The 23,285-nt window shown below is 44.6% G+C and overlaps 1 protein-coding gene across 1 annotated transcript in view; it reads left to right on the plus strand.

The window, feature by feature from the left end:
* Positions 1-23,285, plus strand: part of LOC120518742 (neuroendocrine protein 7B2) — a 67,865-nt gene that overhangs the window by 43,291 nt on the left and 1,289 nt on the right. Inside the window, exon 5 of the mRNA XM_039741686.1 lies at positions 21,302-21,355. Coding sequence (XP_039597620.1) covers positions 21,302-21,355 — 54 coding nt within the window. The remainder of the gene's footprint in view (positions 1-21,301; positions 21,356-23,285) is intronic.

Below are 23,285 nucleotides of genomic sequence, written 5' to 3' on the forward strand. Positions count from 1 at the left end.
ACATGCATCGTGACCCATGATTTGGACCTCCAGCTCACAGCAGCCCCAAAATTAGGCTTTGAATCCTTCTCACCCAGGCCACCAAAGACGCAGGAGTGCACATCAAGTGACGGCCATGAGCAAAGAGGATGGTGGTGAGGGTGTGCAGAGAACATGCGCCATTAACGGCACGGACCGAAGTCCATCGCAGCGGCGCACCCACAAACAGTTCCAGCAACAACACATTCTGCACGCCAGTGACACACGCATCAAGTGAAGGGCATGAAGGGCAGGTGGGACAAACACTGACAGTTTCTTCTGCGACTTTACACTCTGCTTGCAACACAAAGCCCTGCACACCGTTTAACCATGAAAAGCAACCACATCCGTGTCCTTTCCACAGTGTTGACCTAAAAGCGGGAGCCATTTCACTAACAATGAATGCAAAACGATTACAGACACTGCCACACACAGCCAAGCAAAAGATCAGACGGAAATTCTACCAGAATTGAAGGAAACAACTTATTACATAAGAACACATCAAGAATATCATCTTGTTATGGCAGAGCCGAACTTGTAAGAAGAAGACAGGAACTGAAACCAGGAAAACAAAACAAAATGGTTTACTGGGAGGACAGGGAGTGACTAAACCGAAATGCAAAACCAAACTCAAAGTGAAAAAGTCATGGCGGAAAATTAATTACCAGTGATACAAAATAAAAAACTGTAATAAAGATCAAAGATGGCTTCTTTATTTACCCAAACATGTGTAATAAGAAGAGCATCACACCGGTATTTTACGAGCCGTGTCGATGACGTCAAACGTCAGGCGCCTGCAAAGGCACTTCACCAGTAAGCAGCTGGCATGAGGCGCACACCGAACAACTAAACAGCAACGGTGTACATAAAACTATAATGAGGTATAATCGCACGAGATGTCTTCTCCAAACTTGAAGACTACAACTCCCATCATGCACTGTCATGCATGATGTCATCAGCGCCCACACAGTTCAATAATGCATTTGATTAAAACTCAGAGCTTGTAATTTCTGACCTTCAACCCGGAAAAATGGAACGAAAACGCACCCGAACTCAGAATTCCTTCTCACAAATTCAGGCCTGGTCTCTCAATCTCAGATTGTCCGATTTGATGTCAATCCAAAACGGTGACGGTAACATTTTATAGGTTTAGTTTGTTTATTAGAAGAACTTGCTGTAAATGAATCATCTCAATACTGACTAATGAGAGCGAACAGTAACCGACTAACCGATGTTAGGGTGAGGCGTCTTACTGTTAGAACATTGCGCTCAATGGTTGCTTTGTGAAGTTTTTTTAATTGCACCTTCCAAGCAGAAATATAACGATTTATCGTGACCCAAGAGCAGACAAGTCTTTAAGGCCTGACAACATACTTTCTGTACCTTTCTTGCTCATTGTTTTTATGTTCTTGTATATGAAGTACAGGGAAAGTACTAGAATCCTCCAAAAATTCCATTTTGAGATTTTAATGACTCTCAACGTTTTAGACCTCCCTGAGTCTGAAAAAACTGTTTTGGTATTATATCTGTGTGTGTGTGTGCGTGTGTGCATGTCTGTGTGTGTGTCTGTCTGTCTGTGTCTCCGTGTGTCTGTCTGTCTGCGTGTCTGTCTGTCTGTGTGTGTGTGTGTCTGTCTGTGTTTGTGTGTCTGTCTGTGTGTCTGTATGTATGTGTCTGTGTGTGTCTGTCTGTGTCTGTGTCTGTCTGTCTGTCTGTGTCTGTGTCTGTCTGTCTGTGTGTCTGCATGTGTCTGTGTGTGTGTGTCTGTCTGTCTGTGTGTCTGTGTGTGTGTCTCTGTGTGTGTGTGTCTGTCTGTCTGTCTGTCTGTCTGTCTGTCTGTGTGTGTCTGTGTGTGTGTGTGTCTGTCTGTCTGTCTGTGTGTCTGTCTGTCTGTCTGTCTGTCTGTGTGTCTCTATGTGTGTGTGTCTGTCTGTCTGTGTGTCTCTGTGTGTGTGTGTCTGTCTGTGTCTGTCTGTCTGTCTGTCTGTGTGTGTAAACACCATAACTTGAGTACGCTGTCACTTCAGTCAAACAAGTTTTGCATACAAGTTTTTGGTACAAAATGTCGATTTCTGTCAACTTCAGAGCTATTTCCACTAACTGTAACTGGTACTTTTTTATTCATGCAGCTGCAGAATCCATTTTTTTCAACTTTACTTAATAATAATTGTTCAATATATTATTAATTTGATTTGTAGTTGATGGTTCTTTAATGTACACAATATAAAATATAATCATTGTCTTATATCCATCCATCCCCCTGTCTGAGGGGAGACCACTCCCGATTTTGTATCTTCAATCTGGACTATTGAACTGTTAAGCTGTATTTGTGGCTGAAACGCCAGCTTACAGAGGGGCATCCTTGTTTACTTCCCACCTTGGGTAGCGTGAAGGTGCCCAGCTGTGCTGTATGACGAGCGCAGCATCAGTACTCGCACCAGAAAACGTCATCAGAGAGAGCGGCTTTCCTCAGCTTTTTGTGATGATAATTTCAATCCCTCGCCGGACTACAGCTTTTATCTTACAGTACGTCTTGTCTCTCATCGTCAGTGGTGTTATACCGAAGTGCATTTAAGTACATAAGACACTTTTCCTCCCTCTTTCTTCATCTACGCTGTTTTCAGAGACTGGCTAATGCAGCGTTGCCTGCCACTCCCTGCCTGATATGATGTTACATTTGAGATGCGCAGCGACATTCGCCCCACGGGCATGCGCCTTGTCAAGTGTGCACTCCATTTTACGGTGTACATCACACCTGACAATAACTCAGAAATACACCTCCTTCTGTTTTTAAAAACGCCGATACTGCTGTCCACCTGCAAGTCGCCGTTAACTTGAAAGTGGAATTTAACAACCAGCATTACCCATTTTTTGAAGGAAGCAAAATTCAGACGGAAAAAACACACAAATTACTAAGCCACGAGAGAACAGAGTGGATTCTGATTCTTCTATAGCTCGTGTAGAAGCAGACCAAAGTTGATTAAATGAATCTTTTCTTTTTTTGGTTGGTGGACATTTAGTTAAACCCACTAAGTGTTCATTTTTGCCTTTCATGCCAAATTTCTGGCAATTTTGTTTTACTTTCAATTTATTGCCTTTTATGAAGCCCATAGCTACCACTGTCCGCACTGCCCCCTCATTGTTGGGGACCCGAGTGGCAGGACCAGGCCAAGGGGTCACCCACGTAACACATGTCTGTGGCAGATGGAGGGTCATTTCCGGAGGGTAGGACTGGACCGCATGTCTGCCTGGATGGGTTGCCAACTGGGATCACGAGTTGTTTCGCCGTGTAGTGGTGTGGTATAGCGGGCTGGCAACTCTCGGCAAAGGCCAGTTTTAAATGAATAATCACAGCGCACGCGGCTTAGCAAGGGGGCATGGTGGTTGTGTTGCTGAAGCAGTTCTCAGGGCGATGTGCGGTGTGGGTATTTCTCACCTAAGTGCACTGGTGGTAGACTGCCCACATCCGTGATTGTTCCTGGGGCTGCTAATTTGCCGCAGCTGCTACGCCCTCTTGATATATAGAAGCGCAGGTCGGCTAGGAAAAAAAATGAAAAAGAGAAAGAAAGACGGAGGTTGAGGGAGAAAGCAGGAAGTGGAGAGAGAAAGCCGTTGTGGGAGAGCGAATGAGCGAGAGCAGGCTCGAGTACAGCCGGACTGTGGGCTCTAGTGAGGTGTTTATCTAACACTAGGGCAGTTGATGGTGGTCGCTCCCGCTGAGCATTTCGAGGGGAGCGGGAGCGACTAGTGAGGGGGTGACTCACCGTGGAGGACAGCGGGAGTCGGGAGACTTGGGAGGGTAATCTCCAGCGTGAGAGTCCCGGCCGTTGGAGAGAAGCTAAGTGGCGTGTCTGGGTTGAGTGCACGACCGAAGCCAGGGATCGAGAGGCCTCCAGACCGGTGCGAATGAGAGAAAGAAGATCAGCTGCAGGTAGAGGGGCTCCCCCTGTTGACAAGGGAGATAGGGAGAAGCAGGGGAGTCGCTAGACAGACGAACACACCGGGCTCTGTAAATGTTTTAAGGGACTGCTTCCAGGGTTGTTTTTAACCTCGTTTTTAAAGATTGTTTTCCTATATTTTAACCTCCACGTGTTTCACTCATTTTCCTTTTTTATTGGATTATTTATTGAAGACTGTTTTTAAGACACTGCGCTTGATTTAATTTGAACACCTTGTTTTGTTGGATTTTTAATAAAAGCACTTGACACTTTTTTCACCATCCCCTTGCTATGTTGCTGCTTAGCTCATCTCGGCTATAACTATTAACGGTGTTGCGTTCAAGGGGTCCCGGACAGCAGATGGGATCATGGACTCGAATCCGCATCGTCACAAGTGGGTGCAGCAACGCCTGCTCCTCAGCTTGACTTGACTTGTTTTTTGTCGTTGCTAATGGGGCTGCTGCCTTGAGGCGGAGTGTAAAGGTCACCTGCTTTCCAATTGTCCGAGATGGTGGATAAAAACCAAAAATGTGTGCAGTGCTTCGTGCTGATTTCAAGAACTTTTCGACGGTTCAGTGTTTGGCTTCGGTGATATCAACGGTTTACTCCCCCAGGTTGCGAATTCCGCATTACAATATTTTTCTTGTGTATATTTAGGTGTAATTTCCATTTTTTTCTATTTGTTGCTATAAATTATTGTTATGAAGTTTATTAAACAAACTATGTTTTGTTTTGGGATTTGTCTGCCATGATTAAGTTTGTGTGATTTTATTTTGTAAATTCTATTTTCAGGAGCTTCTGTCACCGCCAATTTGAGAGCCGTTGTTACTGCGCCGCCGCTTCAAGGGTTTGTGTCGTGCAGGTAATCAGTGTGACACGAAACTCACTGCATGATCCGATCTGCGGAAAACAACCTCTTAAAATAAAAAGAAAAAAAAAAATACAATTCTGTGCTCTCCTGCTTGTCGCAGGTTTCATTTGGTTTGACCTCGTCGCTCGGTTTCTCGACTTCGATCCGTTGGTTTATTTCTGTTCGTTTTGGTTTCATGTTATGTGTGCTACTCCCGGTTCGCTCTTCATTTCTCGGCAGGACATTACTGTAACACTATTACTTTGTTTCCATTATGGGTGTCCCATTAACCACAATGCACTGCATGGCTGCTGAGGACGCGGCACGACAGTTGATGAAGTGTGATGGTCGTCCAAGCTTTGGCATTGTCTCCTAACGGTTACTCTATTTCAGTTTACTGATTTAAAGCAAACAACCCAGCGACTGTGTTTGTGACTACGATTCTAATCTACGTTCTGATTTTGATGAAGGACAGACTGGACTGATTCGTTCTGACTTTGCTATGTTTGTTTATCTTCTGATCCATTTTTAAACTTCCCCTGTGCCTGCCATTTTCCATCTCTTGGCTGCACACCACTTTTCTTCTCTAATTTTGTCTTTCTCTTCTCTGGACCTTTCTAGTGCTCTCATGTCTTTTTTTGTACTATGGAGACCAAAGCAGCCCTCAGTACTGCAGGTGACGCCTCACCAGTGTGTTACCCCACCCAAGTTCAGCATAACCTCTCTTGACTTGTACTACGCACGCACATCATGACTGAGGACATGCCCTACCACCCCGGTCACTGTCTTCATCGCTTCTGTCCTCCGTCTTCATGTAGGCAGTGATGAGTCCACTACGACTCCTAGTGTTATTTTGACTCTTTTCATTTTGTTTCTGCCAAGCATTTTTACTTTGACGTTCCGGTTCTCTGTCCTCTAATCTGTTTTTTGACATCATTATTGCTTTTTCCCATTTCAGTATTTTTCATTTTCTTGGCCTTTTTTTCCCAAAATGCACTATTTCCATACTCCTACTCTGAGCTTATCACATACTGTATAGCATCTTTCCCAGTATCTGGCTAAGGTATTCATGTCACTGAACTCCCTGGGATTTGACGTGCTTTGGGACGCCAAGTTCACGACAGAATGTCTGTGCAAACCCACGTACGACAAGAACTTATGAAAAACTGATGGATCTTTTTCAGACGAGTCGCATCACTTTGGGTTTGTTCCAGGGCTCCAAGCCTATTGCTTTTGGCCCAGTATTTGTCTCCATGTCCTTCAAAAGCGGGATGTTCAACAATAAAGTAAAGAAGTCTACAGCAGTTAAGTAAACTTGTATGCACACACAAGTGTCCGCACGTGAACACACACTCACACACACTCACACACTCAACGGCGTTTACAAGTGAAGGCAGCCGGCTGCTTGTTTGCCCTACTAAAGTGTGACAGTCCGGGTGGGCTCCATGCTCCCTGCTGCGTCTGGGGGCCTCTTGAACCTCCGATCACCGTGAACTGAGATGAGCCGAGCAAATGAGGACACACGTGTATAGCGAGGGGCAGGTGCAGAAGTCAAGTCAAGTGCTGTTACTACAAGCAAACAGAAAGTCAATCCGTGATCAAATTTAAGTGCAGTGTATCAAAGTCTTCAAATAAATGAATAAGTAATCCAGAAAACCAGTGAAAATATGGGGGTTAAAAAGTCCATTTTGATAAATAATCCATAAAATGAGGTTACGATCCAGGGACAGCTCTTTTCTTTAAAAATCTGAGCCCCAGTGCTTCCTTCACCCGTCTCCTGCCCTCTGTCGGAGACACTGCACCACGGGCCACATGAGCGATCAGCCAATCATAGCAGTCAACCCTGGGGCAGCGCCCATCATGCGCCCACCCACCTGTACCCGTTCTGTGCCTCTCGAGACTCGATAATTTATTTAAAACCAGCACAATGCCACGGAGCCGTTACCACACAGAACACATGCTGGATGGCAGAGAGAAAGAAATGAACACAAAAACACTCAGAGATACTCAGTGGAGAGGAGCATCGAGACCCCCAGGACCGCTCCTTGACTTCATTTGACCCGATGGGTTTAGTTTTACTCCAGTCGTTCCACTTCCTTCAGTTTCCTGTTCATTTTACTCTTCATTTATTCGGTACTTACTGTAATAAGTAATAATCCTTTCTGTTGTATTGTATTGTCAAATCTTGCGCAGTTTCACTAATGTGGTGCTCACATTGAAAAGTGCTGGATGGCCATTCCTTACCATTTTAGGTGGGTTTTGAGCCCCGGGTCTTTGTTACTTTTACCCTCTTGATGATAAAGGCCTTTTCTTGCTGGATTTCTCTCTTTTTGCCTTAATAAATTTCTCTACTTTTGTTTCGTTAAACTTCTGCATTGTTGTCTATAAAATAAAATCAACTTCCTACTGGTCTGGTGGGCTACTGACCACTGTGGAAATGAACTTAGTTTTTAGTAGAAGGACAGTGGAAGTGCTTATTAGGGCTGCAGGTCATCATTCCGACTGCCAGGGCTGCCCTGTGATGCCAGGTACCAGACAGCCTAGGCCTGGTGCCCGCTGTGCCCCCCTCGCTCTACATGACTAAGCTCACAAGTCGAGTGGCTGAACAGGATAAAAAAAAAAAAAAAAACACTGGCAAGGCTTGCTTGTTACATTAATGGTGTTTGGACAACTTCTAAATAAATCTTGGCTGACGTGTCTTTGGATATGAAATATTATGTTTGGCCTAATTTTTTATATATTTTTTTTGTTTCATTTTAAGAAATAAAGATTACGGCAGTGCATGTTTTAATCTGTCTAGACACGTTTATACAATCCAAGGCCCTGCCTTCACCAATCATAGTGCTGGGCAGCCACACGGCAGGCGTCCACCTTCTCATTGTATTGATTTGAAGCGAGAGCAGCCAGCCGAACGTTTGAAACACACACAGATGTGGCTTTCGCGTGCGAGACCCAGGGTGGGTCGGATTTCAAAAGAGAATCGTCTTCAACTAGAAGAGAGCATGGCAGTGTTTCAGGCATGGCACCGGATTGAGGTTAATGCAGTTTGAAGAGATGGCCACCTTAACACACATATCAGGCCCAGGGTGGCACCGTGCCAGGCACTGAAGGCAAATGCAGCGAGTTGGTCATGTATGCTAATTCAAAACAGTTTACAACAGCGTTGTTTTATAATGTTTAATAATGTCACAATAAAGGATATAGCACCACTCAACTGTGTAACAGATGGAACAAATTTAAACCTGGGCTGAAATACAAGGGAAGGATTAGAACAGGAGCAGACGTTGTGTAAAAATAGACCCGTGGGCCCCTCGGCATCACCCTGACTTTAGAGGTTTGCCCACTTGCCCACACCCCTCTTGGTTATTTGGATGCACTTCCTCTGCACCAGCTAGCCTTCACCCCAAGGTCTGATATCGAGGGATGCCATATGACATCCTGGAGGTGTCACAGAAGGCTGCCCCCCATCAGTCTCTAAGGCTGCACTTAGTCCAGTCCTGCTGTTAAAGAGCATGGCACCCACGCCAGCCACCAAAACGTGACTTCTCGAGTGCCACCTAGTGGTAGGTTGCATTTGTATTGTGCAGATGTCCCAATTGAATTTCCTCCTAGGGTACGACCAATACATTGTGCGGTTAATGTCCTCTGAAAGAAATCTGCTGCTGGCAAAAAGAATTAAATATCAAGAGCTGGAAAAAGACTGCAGTGCTCGCCTTGATTCAGCCCTGAAGCGCCAACAGTAACAGAACATGAAGGGCTGGAAAGGACATCACAGCTCCCATACTTGAATATTACTGGGAACAATGCAGTGCTTGGAAAAGGACCAAAGCGTAAGGTGCCGTGAAAAACTACGTATGTGTGTCCCTTCCAATTTCTTCTCTTATTGCAAATCTTTGACATCATTGAATATTTTAAGATCTTCAACCCAAATCTGATAACAGATAAAAACACCTGATTGAGTAAATAGCACACGTCATTCATTGGATGAAAAAATTATCCAGCACCAAAAAAAAAAATTAGGAGCATTTTCTGTAGGAAAAACAGAAATACCATTAGCTGTGTGAGTGTCGTCAGGGATCGTGTGGCAACCCAGCCAGGACAAGGACTGATCCCTTGCCAGGAAGAGAGGCCAGAAGGATGAAGGGATTGAAGGAGTCGGCCTTCCTGGAGCCAATACTCTCCTGATACACTGGAGGGCAGCATTCCTACTTCACCGCCCCTGCTTTTCAACCCACAGGCATGCTGGGAAGTGTAGTCTCACATTACAGCCCTGTGGTATACCATGACTACCATCATGGGACCATCACTGCCTTCTAGAGACTTCCACCTGACCCAGAACTATTTCCATTGGATTGTGGACAGAACCAGAAGTACTCCTGGGATCCGCGCTGCCTCACTTCAGAGGAGTTGGAGTCGGGAGGCAGAGGACAACGCTTGTGAGAAGAAGAAGAGAAAAAAGGAAGAATTCACCATCCACTTACATTCTGTACTGTCTGGAAGAATGACGTTAAGTTTGTTATTCAAACCTGTGACTGTGTGCATGTCAGTTGTGTCTGGGGTTTGGGGCTCAAGAGCGCCCCCTGTCTTTCACACCAACTACAAGAAACACTGGAAAGAAAGGATACGTCATCAAGTGCCCAAACGTTTTGCATCTGCCACTTTCACCACTTTATGTGTTTTTGTTTTCATTTGTTAAAATCAGCAAGCGTGTGTTGAAATGCACAGAAATGTGTAACTCTTACACTTGTACTCTGCAGGGATTGTGGGTGAGAAAAATATGATTTGATCAGAGGGGCACAAATGTTTGCACACAAGTATCCTAACAGCTTTTAAAACACTCCATCCACTTTGAAACCTCTAATCCAAAAGAGCTGGAGGCCATCCTGGTAGCAGTGGGCACAAAAGAGGAACAGTCCAAGGACAGGTGCTCTCACTCTCACGCTCACTCTCACTCTCAATCTCATGTTCATTCTCATGTTCACTCTCACTCTCACACTCACTCTTACTCTCACTCTCACTCTCATGCTCACTCTCAATCTCACGCTCACTCTCACTCTCACACTCACTCTTACTCTCACTCTCACTCTCATGTTCACTCTCACTCTCACTCTCACTCTCACACTCACTCTTACTCTCACTCTCACACTCACTCTCACTCTCACGTTCACTCTCACGTTCACTCTCACTCTCACACTCACTCTTATTCTCTCTCTCACTCTCATGCTCACTCTTACACTCACTCTCACGCTCACATTCACTCTCATGCTCAATCTCATGCTCACTCTTACTCTCACTCTCACGTTCACTCTCACTCTCACTCTCTTGCTCACACTCACCCTCTGAAGCAGACGTGCCAAAAAGGGGTCAAATGTGACAGAAGTCAGCTGTGATCTGAAAAAAAGATTAAAACAAGACTCAAAAGGCGTGACTGACGTCTGCTGATAACCGTCACCAAGCAGCACTTTGTACGTTTTAAACTGAGCCCACTGTGTGATCAGCTGAGATCAGAAATGTGCCTGCAAAGTGGGACGTTACCATGCCGAAGAATTACAAATAGGGACAGACATGTTAGAAATCACAGACATTCATATTATTACTATTATTGTTGGTAATACCTAATTTATTCATACAGCCTCTCTGTGACCCAGAATTTAATGAAGCCGATTTTCAAATATTCTGTTATTTCTAAAACTAAGTTGCAGTCTGTTGTTTTTCTCTTCACTCTCCTTCCTCATTCATTCATCTTTCAGCCGCTGCATATTCCATCCGAAGCCCATGAGGAGTTGATGCTTACTAAGGTTTAAGGTTTCTTTGTCGTCTCATGTGGAATCTGACGTGGGCACAAGGAATGTCAATGATGAATGGAGGAAGAGACCACTGAGGAGGATTTAGGGTTTTCTATTGACACAACAGTTTCATCAGTTTCATCTAAGCTAGGGGGTCTCCAAGCCCAGTCCTGGAGGGCTGCAGGTTTTCATTCCAACCCTTTCCTTATTTAGTGGCCAATTTCTGCTTCATTTGAACTGATTTGTTTTTAAGGTTCAGACCTCTGAATTGCGTCTTTTGTTTCTTAGACGGCACCCAAACACAAATGAGGTGTGAACTGAGCCAACAAAAGAGCAGCTAAGTCAGGGCGTCAAACGCCAAACAAGTTCATTCCAACCAGTTTCTTAATTCGAAGACGATTCGCATTGTTAATTAAAGCCGTTTTTTAATTCCATGGCGTGCTGTTGCTCTCATTCTGCCCCAGCAGATGTTTCCGACACTGCTGATTTGTGTTTTTAAGGGCACCATCAAAACGTTTTGTGGACCTGAGCAGATGCGCAATGCTGAGACCTCCACTGGTCTTTACTTTCAGATGGTTAGCTACTCAGGTGTTCGCTCATTTTGTGTCTTCTTATTGTTTGGATGCTAATGAAGGAAAAAAAGGAATATTTAAGGGGTCTGAGCCTGAAGCAGCAGGCCAATTAAAACAAAGTCAGAAGAGTTAAAATAGCAGCAAAAAAATGGGTCGCTAATTAAGAAAAGGGTTAGGATGAAAGCCTGCAGCCACTGCAGCCCTCCAGGTCTGGAGTTGGGGTCCTCTGGTGTAAATAAATGTTAGGTTACAGCATACGAAACTGTGGGAAATAAATCGAGAGACGCTGTGCACTCGTGAGACCACGTCTGGTCATCACGCTTCAGGAAAGACCCAGCAGCACATGAAGCTGTGCAGAGGAGAACAACCAGGTGCATCATGGGACTTAAGGAGATGTCATACATACAAGAATTCAAAGTACAGGTGCTGGTCATAAAATTAGAATAACATGACAAAGTTGATTTATTTCAGTAATTCCATTCAAAAAGTGAAACTTGTATATTAGATTCATTCATTACACACAGACTGATGTATTTCAGATGTTTATTTCTTTTAATTTTGATGATTATAACTGACAACTAATGAAAGTCCCAAATTCAGTATCTCAGAAAATTAGAATATTGTGAAAAGGTTCAATATTGAAGACACCTGGTGCCACACTCTAATCAGCTAATTAACTCAAAACACCTGCAAAAGCCTTTAAATGGTCTCTCAGTCTAGTTCTGTAGGCTACACAATCATGGGGAAGACTGCTGACTTGACAGTTGTCCAAAAGACGACCATTGACACCTTGCACAAGGAGGGCAAGACACAAAAGGTCATTGCTAAAGAGGCTGGCTGTTCACAGAGCTCTGTGTCCAAGCACATTAATAGAGAGGCGAAGGAAGGACAAGATGTGGTAGAAAAAGTGTACAAGCAATAGGGATAACCGCACCCTGGAGAGGATTGTGAAACAAAACCCATTCAAAACTGTGGGGGAGATTCACAAAGAGTGGACTGCAGCTGGAGTCAGTGCTTCAAGAACCACCACACACAGACGTATGCAAGACATGGGTTTCAGCTGTCGCATTCCTTGTGTCAAGCCACTCTTGAACAAGAGACAGCGTCAGAAGCGTCTCGCTTGGGCTAAAGACAAAAAGGACTGGACTGCTGAGTGGTCCAAAGTTATGTTCTCTGATGAAAGTAAATTTTGCATTTCCTTTGGAAATCAAGGTCCCAGAGTCTGGAGGAAGAGAGGAGAGGCACAGAATCCACGTTGCTTGAGGTCCAGTGTAAAGTTTCCACAGTCAGTGATGGTTTGGGGTGCCATGTCATCTGCTGGTGTTGGTCCATTGTGTTTTCTGAGGTCCAAGGTCAAGCAGCGTCTACCAGGAAGTTTTAGAGCACTTCATGCTTCCTGCTGCTGACGAACTTTATGGAGATGCAGATTTCATTTTCCAACAGGACCTGGCACCTGCACACAGTGCCAAAGCTACCAGTACCTGGTTTAAGGACCATGGTATCCCTGTTCTTGATTGGCCAGCAAACTCGCCTGACCTTAACCCCATAGAAAATCTATGGGGTATTGTGAAGAGGAAGATGCAATACGCCAGACCCAACAATTCAGAAGAGCTGAAGGCCACTATCAGAGCAACATGGGCTCTCATAACACCTGAGCAGTGCCACAGACTGATCGACTCCATGCCACGCCACATTGCTGCAGTAATCCAGGCCAAAGGAGCCCCAACTAAATATTGAGTGCTGTACATGCTCATACGTTTCATGTTCATACCTTTCAGTTGGCCAACATTTCTAAAAATCCTTTTTTTGTATTGGTCTTAATTGATATTCTAATTTTCCGATATATTGAATTTGGGACTTTGATTAGTTGTCAGTTATAATCATCAAAATTAAAAAAATAAACATTTGAAATACATCAGTCTGTGTGTAATGAATGAATCTAATATACAAGTTTCACTTTTTGAATGGAATTACTGAAATAAATCAACTTTGTCATGATATTCTAATTTTATGACCAGCACTGTATGTGAAAGTATATCCGTCGTCCACACTAAACACAAGCGACATACAAGTCTGGTTACACGGGGCTGGCGCACATCGATGTTAAACTCCTTGAAGGACTTGCCTTTTGTGTGTGTATGCGGCATTGGAACTGTACAAAATGAACATTTAGATGCCTACAGTGCCATGGAAAGCGACTCTTCATCAGCCCCTGCTTTGGAATATCGTGAAGGGTGACCAGTCAGGGAGAGAGACGTCGTAATGAGAAGGATCCAGTCAGGGAATGGCTACGTAATACGCAACAACGAATCAGAGCACCATTAGGAAAAACTATCTGGGCATTTGTTGCCCGTCTGGTGTTTTCAAAAGTAATCGTTTTCTAAAGGTTACAATGGCCGGGATGCTGTGGACAAAAGGAGAAAACAGAGTCCAATATCTGCATTTTTAAACAACAGTGTAGTGTTCTGGACGTCATCTGTGTTTGTGACAATTCAACATTAACCAGGTGGCAGTCACCTGATGGGGTACGAGACACAGAAGATGGAGTCGGGCAGAGGGAGGCTCTTCACGCTGCCATCAAGCATTCAGTGGGAAAGCCTCTAGCTGAGCCGCTTCTGCTTATTTTGGACACTTTGTGTGTTTTTGGGTCCGCTTCTGCTTCGTGCTGCATTACTTGCTCTGACTCTGCCACGTCTGCCTGTCTTTGTTCCTGCCTTCTTGTGTTTTGTCCTCTGCCTTCTTTGACTTTATTTTTGAATTGATTTGTTTACTGATTCACAAGGCTTGCATGTCAACACGTGACCGGACTAAGGTGGATAACCCGGTTAGAGCAGAAGCCTGATTTCTCAGTAGTCTCCTTTGTCTAAACGTGATTAATCTGAGCTAAAAAGACCTAAAACGCCATCACTGGCCACCCACGCACCATGGCTGTGATCATTTGGTTGCAGGTTTGGTCAGACTGATGCCTAATTTCTAGATTTCTGATATGGCTGCTTGTTTGGCTGTGTGACTGAGCCCTGCAAAGGACTGGCGTACCGATACGTGTGATTCTTCATTTCTCCTGGAATAATAATAATAATCAGCAAGATACGCGTTGCGTTAGGGTGCTCATTACTTTCCAAATGACACACATTACCACATAACGTGTTACCCCACTGCTCTCGAGATCGTGCGGCTGAGTTTAGTTAGCTCTGTACATTCAGCTCATCAACATAAATGTACTGAATTCTGAAATATTGAGACAAATTATTTCAGCCAGGAGAAGGAATAATGCAATCAATCACTCAAACACTTGCCTCTGGAAATTTATTTAATGGCTGCTGAAAGCGGGTGTGAAGCAAATACAGTTGTGCTTCAAAGTTTGTGAACCCTTTAGAATATTTCTACATAAATATGACCTAAAACATCATCAGATTTCCACTCAAGTCCTAAAAGTAGATAAAGAGAAACCAGTTAAACAAATGAGACAAAAATATTACACTTGGTCATTTATTTATTGAGGAAAATGATTGAATATTACATATTTGTGAGTGGCAAAAGTATGTGAACCTTTGCTTTCAGTATCTGGTGTGAACCCCCTTTGCAGCAATAACTGCAACTAAACGTTTCCGGTAACTTCTGATCATTCCATCACAACGGCTTGGAGGAATTTCAGCCCATTCCTCCGTACAGAACAGCTTCAACTCTGGGATGTTGGTGGGTTTCCTCACATTAACTGCTCGCTTCAGGATCTTCCACAACATTTCGATTGGATTAAGGTCAGGACTTTGACTTGGCCATTCCAAAACATTAACTTTATTCTTCTTTAACCATTCTTTGGTAGAACGACTTGTGTGCTTAGGGTCGTTGTCTTGCTGCATGACCCACCTTCTCTTGAGATTCAGTTCATGGACAGATGTCCTGACATTTTTCTTTAGAATTCTCTGATATAATTCAGAATTCATTGTTCCATCAATGAAGGCAAGCCATCCTGGCCCAGATGCAGCAAAACAGGCCCAAACCATGATACTACCACCACCATGTTTCACAGATGGGATAAGGTTCTTATGCTGGAATGCAGTGTTTTCCTTTCTCCAAACCACTTTTCATTTAAACCAAAAAGTTCTATTTTGGTCTCATCCATCCACAAAACATTCTTCCAATAGCCTTCTGGTTTGTCCACGTGATCTTTAGCAAACTGCAGACGAGCAGCAATGTTTTTTGGAGAGCAGTGGCTTTCTCCTTGCAACCCTGCCATGCACACCATTGTTGTTCAGTGTTCTCCTGATGGTGGACTCATGAACATGAACATTAGCCAATGTGAGAGAGGCCTTCAGTTGCTTAGAAGTTACCCTGGGGTCCTTTTACCTCGCCTATTACACGCCTTGCTCTTGGAGTGATCTTTGTTGGTCGACCACTCCTGGGGAGGGTAACAATGGTCTTGAATTTCCTCCATTTGTACACAATCTGTCTGACTGTGGATTGGTGGAGTCCAAACTCTTTAGAGATGGTTTTGTAACCTTTACCAGCCTGATGAGCATCAACAACTCTTTTTGTGAGGTCTTCAGAAATCTCCTTTGTTCGTGCCATGATACACTTCCACAAACATGTGTTGTGAGGAGCAGACTTTGATAGATCCCTGTTCTTTAAATAACACAGGGTGTCTACTCACACCTGATTATCATCACATTGGTTGAAAACACCCGACTCGAATTTCACCTTCAAACTAACTGCTAATCCTGGAGGTTCACATACTTTTGCCACTCACAAATATGTAATATTCAATCATTTTCCTCAATAAATAAATGACCAAGTATAATATTTTTGTCTCATTTGTTTAACTGGTTTCTCTTTATCTACTTTTAGGACTTGAGTGAAAATCTGATGATGTTTTAGGTCATATTTATGTAGAAATATAAAAAATTCTAAAGGGTTCACAAACTTTCAAGCTCAACTGTTTATAAGCACAGGCTGACGAGTGCAATGGACACACGCAGACTACAAAATCCTTAATAATGACCCAGTTAAAGGTTTGCATGGCCACGTAATCGGGTTGTTTGTGGAGAGACCTACCCCTGATTATCCAATAACCTGAATAAGGGCGTACACGACATTTTAGAGATCGTCTTCCTATGAATACCCGGGTTATTGAAGCGCACGTTAAGCGCTAAACGTGTTGCTCTCCTACCCGGGTTCAGGCTGGGCTGCTGTCCTTCGTTTCTTCAGGGTCTGTGCTTTGTGTCTGCCCAATTCCGTGGGTTTCTTTTGATGGCCGAGTAAGCTTGCCAAGAAGACAACTTAATTCAAGAATGGCAGAGATGCACCCCCTCCGTCATCAACAATCAGAGTCGAGTAACAGGATTCAAAATGGTGCCGCGTAAATAAAGAGAATATGGCAGAGTTTTAAAAAGCCAAATGTGAAACCCCCATCAGAAATGAAATGCTTCCACATGAAATCTCCAAAGTAGACACAAGTCCACATAAACGTGCAATAACACTGCTATCCAACTGTCTGAATAGTTTTTAAAAAATCAATCTTGCTGAGTGACTCAGTTGTTTAGGGAAAGGACTTTAATGATGGAAGTCTTTCGGCTAAAAAAATGCCCACCTTTGAATCGTGTTTAACAGACGTCGAGAAACTCGTTGGCCACCCGTGTGCCTCCTGAAAAGTGAGGACTTGAAAAGCGAAGGTCCCCAGTGTACCTGCTGGCCTTTGAGATGTCAGTGAATAAAACAAAGCAAGTGTGACACGAGATCAAGCAAATCCTACAAAGATACTCTAAAATGGCCTGCGCCCCTAGAGGGATTAAACAGCAAGGACTCTGACTTATGAACACTTGGACTCAAGACGTAATGGCTGCCTGATGACACAGTTTTCTGTTATTTCCATGTACCAGCGATGTTTGCTCTTAATGCCCCCTGATGGCCTAAACACGCTCTTTCACAACCCAGGGTGCACCGTACTCGGTTCCTCTGCAGTTTGTTTATTTTCTTCAGGTGCAGGTTTGTCGTTTCAGTTTTTTCTTCCTGGGTGATGACTTGTCATGGGCGGCACGGTGGCGCAGTGGGTAGCGATGCTGCCTCCCAGTTAGAAGTCCCGGGTCCTCCCTGTGTGGAGTTTGCTTGTTCTCCCCGTGTCTGTTTGGGTTTCCTCTCACAGTCCAGAGACATGCAGGTTAGGTGCACTGGCATTCCTAAATTGTCCCGAGTGTGTGCTTGGTGTGTGTGTGTGTGCCCTGTGGTGGGCTGGCGCCCTGCCCGGGGTTTGTTTCCTGCCTTGCGCCCTGTGTTGGCTGAGATTGGCTCCAGCAGACCTCCATGACCCTGTAGTTAGGATATAGCGGGTTGGATAATGGGTGGATGTATGGACGACTTGTCATTTTCAACGCAGACACTAAACAGAAAGAGTGAACTCCACTACAAGAAGAATCCTCCAGAGCAACAACTCCACACAACATCAGACGTCTTCTATAAAGACCTGGCATCGTAAAACTGTGCCAAGAGAAAGAAGAACTCAAAGACGCCAGTAAACAGACAGCCTTTGTCTCTCTCGTCTGTCTGCATCTTGTTTTCTATGTCAACATACACACAACGGCCACTTTATTAGGTACACCCTGCTAGTACCACTTGGACCCCCTTTTGCCTTCAGAACTGCCGTAATTCTTCATGGCATCGATTCAACAAGGGGGGATTCCTCAGGGCTTTTGGTCCAAATTGACATGATAGTATCACGCAGTTGCTGCAGTACGTCCATGATGTGAATCTCCCCTTCCAACACATCCCAAAATGCTCTATTAGATTGAGATCTGGTGACAGTGGAGGTCATCTGAGTACAGTGAACTCATTGTTATGCTCAAGAAACCAGTTTGAGATGATTTGAGCTTTGTGACATGGTGCGTTATCCTGCTGCAAGCAGCCGTCAGAGGATGGGTAGACTGGTCATAAAGAGATGGACAAGGTCAGCAACAATACTCAGGCAGGGTGTGGCATTTATAAAATATCCCCACACCATTACACCACCATTACCAGCCTGAAATGTTGATACAAAGCAGGATGGGTCCTTGCTTTCATGTTGTTGATAGCAAATTCTGACCCTACAATTTGAAGGTCGCAGCAGAAATTGAGACTCATCAGACCAGGTAGTGTTTGTCCCACCTTCTGTTGTCCAATTTCTGTGATCCCGTGTGATTTTAAGTCTTCTTTGCCTATTCTTAGTTGACAGGACACCCAGTGTGGTCTCCTGCTGCTGTAACCCATCGGTTTCAAGGTTCGACATGTTATGTGTTCAGAGATGCTCTTCTTCATACCTCGGTTATAACGAGCGGTTATTTGAGTTACTGTTGTCTTTCATTCAGCTTGAACCAGTCTGGCCATTCTCCACTGACCTCTGGCATCAACACAATAATTTCAACAATATTTTCCCTTTTCCAGACCATTCTCTGTAAACCCTAGAGAGAGTTGTGTGCGAAAATCCTACAAGAGCAGCAGTTTCTGAAGTTTTCAAACCAGCTCATCTGGTGCCAACAACCATGCCACATTCAAAGTCACTTAAATCATCATTCTTCCCCATTCTGATGCTCGATTTGAACTTCAGCAGGTCATCTTGACAAGGTATTGAGTTGCTGCCATGTGATTGGCTGATTAGATACTTGCGCTAACAAGCAGTTGAACAGGAGTATCTAATAAAGTGGCCAGTGAGTGTTTATACACAGTGTAGATGCCCTAGAGAATGGCTGAGTGTTCCACCAGCTGAGATGCCATAATGGAAGGATGGACTAAATGGGGGCAATACCCAGTTAGGACGTCTTATGATCCCCATCCAGGGTGGGATTAACCCAAAGACTACAAGAACTGACAGGAGAGCACAGAAGGGAGCAGTTCACTATATGGAGTCCCAGTTTGCAGACCCACAGGGATCCATGGGAGGTGGATGTCCAGAGGAGCAGCCCTGTAGGGATCCCTGGTGGACTATGGAGGGCACTGCTGGGACAGGATCTCCCTGGTTTACTCATAATCCAAATGTGCTTCACGTCACCAGAAGACCTCCTGGGTCCTCAATAAAAGAGTCGGAGCTGGAAGTGGAGACAGGTAACACTCGACTGGAGGAGTAGCAGTGCGGTGGAGAGACAGGGAGAAAGAAAAGGAATAAGCACAGGGTTTAGTTATTTTTATGAGGTATCTTGTAATAAACTCCCCTTTGATTTGAACCCGGGACTGTGTTTGTCTGTTTGGGGCTCTGTGGTGCGCTCTAGCTTTCACAGCAGTTATTACATTTCTACTGTATAATCCTTATGTTCATCAATGAACTGTGGTATTCTTATTCTTAAAGCAAGTGTTCTTCAGGTATCTTGACAGAAATCTAAAGGCCGGAGACCAAAAATAGCTTACTTAAATAAAGTCGGGGCCTTACCAAATAACGTCATGAATTACCGGGAGGCTGATAACTAACTAGCCAAGCTAAATCACTCCTGTTCCCTAAACCATCAATATGTAAGGCTTCATTATGGAATACTAAATGAACTTTAAGGAGGTAAGAGCGTAGTGTCTAATGCGTTGTTCCACAAAAAAGCCAAAATGGAGGGTTTGCAGGAGTTAAAACTTTAAATTTAGAGGTTAGTAAAGGAGGTTGGCATCAGAAAAAGAATTCCAGGATCTGGGGACAAAGCAGGATGATGGCTGTGCAGCAAGCGGCCCTGACACAGACAGGCAGACATCGTGTAATCACCCAAGTGAAACACACAACCCTCAAAGTCCCCCAAAGTCCAGGCCTCACAATGCCTTTTCCTTTCCTCTCCTTCTCCGCTCCCTACGCTAACCCTGAACGGAGGGAGGCGGCCCTTTTTATAATCAGCTGATGTGCTCCAGGTGCCTCCCGATAGTCTTATGCTGGCACTCCCCAGTGTCACGGAAGTGCCAGCTGCACACCCGGAAGCACTCTGGGTGCCCCTGGTCTTCTTCCCCCCCAGCACTTCCAGGTGTGGCCAGGACTCCTTAGGTATTGGGATGCCCCCTGGCGGTGACCACGGGCCCCATAGGGTTGAGCTTCCAAGCTGTGTTCCCGTGGTCCCCAAAGCCACCAGGGTGGTCAGGAGGAGGTCCTCCTGGGCGTCCCGACTGGGTGCCACTCACCACAGCTGCTATACCGGCAATGGGAGAGTCCATTCCTTTGTTTTTTAAGCATAGTGCCGATGATTCATTCCTGCAGATCCTTGGTTTTAACTGAAATGGCGTCCACAATGGGAAAATAAAGCGTTGTGAATACAGAATCATCGACAAAGTGACCAAAAGGTCGAAAACCATACAAGGTAAGACAACAGGGAAGAAACAGCAACAAATCTGCAGACAATCCTGGCCCAAATCAGAAGCCCTGTCAGAAGGCTGCCGGCCCACTTGGCGATGTTCTTTCTTATATTAAGATGTTCCACTTGTCAGTGGCGGTCCGTGGGTGTTGGCAAATGTTGTACGATTTGAGCGATGGATCCTCGAGGCAGACGAGGAAGTGCTCTTCACGCTGACTAACAAATGACGTGGTTAGCCGACAAGCTTGCGTTCACCTTCCCGTCACATTCTTGGCACCTCAGGTCTTTCTGGAAACGGCCGTCCCGCCGAATGGATGAGCTAAGGGGTTTTTTTTTTTTTTTCACATTTTTATTTTTTTCTTCCTCTGATCCTGTCTGGCGGACCTTGTGAGTCGAGCATTTCAAGCCAGAATTGCAGCCAAATGTGTTGTGCACATGCATGTTTATACGCCATGGACGTGCACTGCTTGTCTGAAATAGTGCGCTGTGTGGCGACTGTTATACAAACTGTGGGCAGGCATTCGGGTTCGTTTTTTTCAGCATAACTTTCGCCTCTGCCAAGACCTCATTTGGCACTTTTTAAAAGGCTTGGCTGTATTGAAGTTTTATAGATCAAATGCCTTCTTCCTAGAAACATTGTATTTGTGTAATTGCTGATGACAACAAATGCCCCCAAAGCTTAGCAAATGATTTTTTTTTTTGTATTAATAGCTACAATAATGGCAGATTCCTTGTGGTTGTCGTTCATTTTTTATTTCAGATTCCCTGCATTCTTTGCTTTGTTGTCAATTTCAACAATATCATGGAACTGATCTTGACTCCTGTGGCCATTGTCTCTCTCTTTCTCTCTCACACTCAGAACAAGGCGCTCCTTTATGAGAAAATGAAGGAAGGACCCAAGAGACGGAGGAGGGTAATATTTGTATTGTCATTTGTTTGTGTTCTTGTAAGCAAATAGAATAGAAACACGACAAAACAAAACTTCAAAAATACTCATTGCTAATACCTGGGCTCAGGAAGAATGGTAACATTGCACATCAGACTGGGCCAAAAATGGACTGGAGGTGGGCACAAAGCACCCTGGTGGTCTTATCAGCTCTCCGCAGGGCATGGAGCAGGCGCAAGCTGGTTCTACTTCATAGTGTCTCGTAGACGCTGCTGCCCACCATGAGAGGCCTGAGTGGCCAGACTGGGGTGCTCACGTCTGCTCTGATTGCGGGCAGGTTGTGCAGGTCACCCAGGATGGGGCACTCGGTGTTGAGTGGCGCTCATTGGGAGACCAACACACACACCACAGCTCCTGAATGTTAGCCTAGCGCTACCATAGCTGGAAAGGTCAGATACGGTCAGTCAGGCTCTGCTCATCACTTGCCTTGGTGCTGCTGCTGTTAGCACGGCCGCCTTATGGCACCAGAAACCTCAGTGTTGCCAGCATAGAATCTGCACTGTGTTTGTGTCTGTGCTGCATGTCCTCACATCCTACAGTCATTCAGGTGAGTGTAACCGAACTGTCCTGGTGTGAGTCGGCCATCCTGGGCTGTGCCCTGCCTTTAGACTAGCGGCTAACGTATAATGGCTGTTAAACCAGTAGACAGACGGAGAGACAGACAGGAAAAGAGTGGAAAACATCAGTCGTCGAACCCGCTTACTGCGCTTTAGGGTTATGGGAGGGCTTAGCCTATCACAGCAGCACTGGGTAGAGGTCAGGAACCAGCTCTGAAATAGGTGCCAGTCCACTCCATTAGGTTATATTATATTATATTATATTATATTATATTATATTATATTATATTATATTAAACCAACATAATCCACTTAAGAGTCAAGGAAGGCTAGAGCCTATTCCAAATGCATATGGCAGAAAATCAAGAACTAACACTGTTTGGGGTGCTAGTCCACTCCATTATATTATATTATATTATATTATATTATATTATATTATATTATATTATATTATATTAGCTCAGTGTTAACATTTACAGTGCAACATGCAATGCATATGTCTCTGTTATATGCCATTTGGTATGGGACACATAAAAGAAGTGTTAATGTTTGTTGATGCGCCAACTGTTGGAATGAGAATTGCAATGCATTTTATTACTGCAAATGTTAGAGATGAACCATCTGTTGGAATGAGAGAGACATAGCAACCAGAAATGCACACATACACAAAGACTCTTATCCTTTTGTTATATTACTAGCTGTGCTAACCACAGCTACTGCATTTTTCTTGGCCAGGCAGACCTGCTGGGCTTAACAGCAACTGTGCCTGTGGCCTTCCATTTCCTGATTACATTCCTTACAGTTGAAACTGACAGTTTCAATCTCTGAGATTGCTTTTTGTAGCCTTGCCCTAAACCATGAGACTGAACAATCTTTGTTTTCAGATCTTTTGAGAGTTGCTTTGAGGATCTCATGCTATCACTCTTCAGAGGAGAGTCAAAGGGAAGCACAACTTGCAATTGACCACCTTAAATACCTTTTCTCATGATTGGACACACCTGTCTATGAAGTTCAAGGCTTAACGAGCTAATCCAACCAATTTGGTGTTGCAAGTAATCAGTATTGAGCAGTTACATGCATTCAAATCAGCAAAATTACATCCATCCATCCATTTTCTAACCCGCTGAATCCGAATACAGGGTCACGAGGGTCTGCTGGAGCCAATCCCAGCCAACACAGGGCACAAGGCAGGAACCAATCCTGGGCAGGGTGCCAACCCACCGCAGGACACACACAAACACACCCACACTCCAAGCACACACTAGGGCCAATTTAGAATCGCCAATCCACCTAACCTGCATGTCTTTGGATTGTGGGAGGAAACCGGAGCGCCGGAGGAA

The sequence above is a fragment of the Polypterus senegalus genome, chromosome 18 (genome assembly GCF_016835505.1).
Source record: "Polypterus senegalus isolate Bchr_013 chromosome 18, ASM1683550v1, whole genome shotgun sequence".
NCBI lineage: Eukaryota > Metazoa > Chordata > Cladistia > Polypteriformes > Polypteridae > Polypterus > Polypterus senegalus.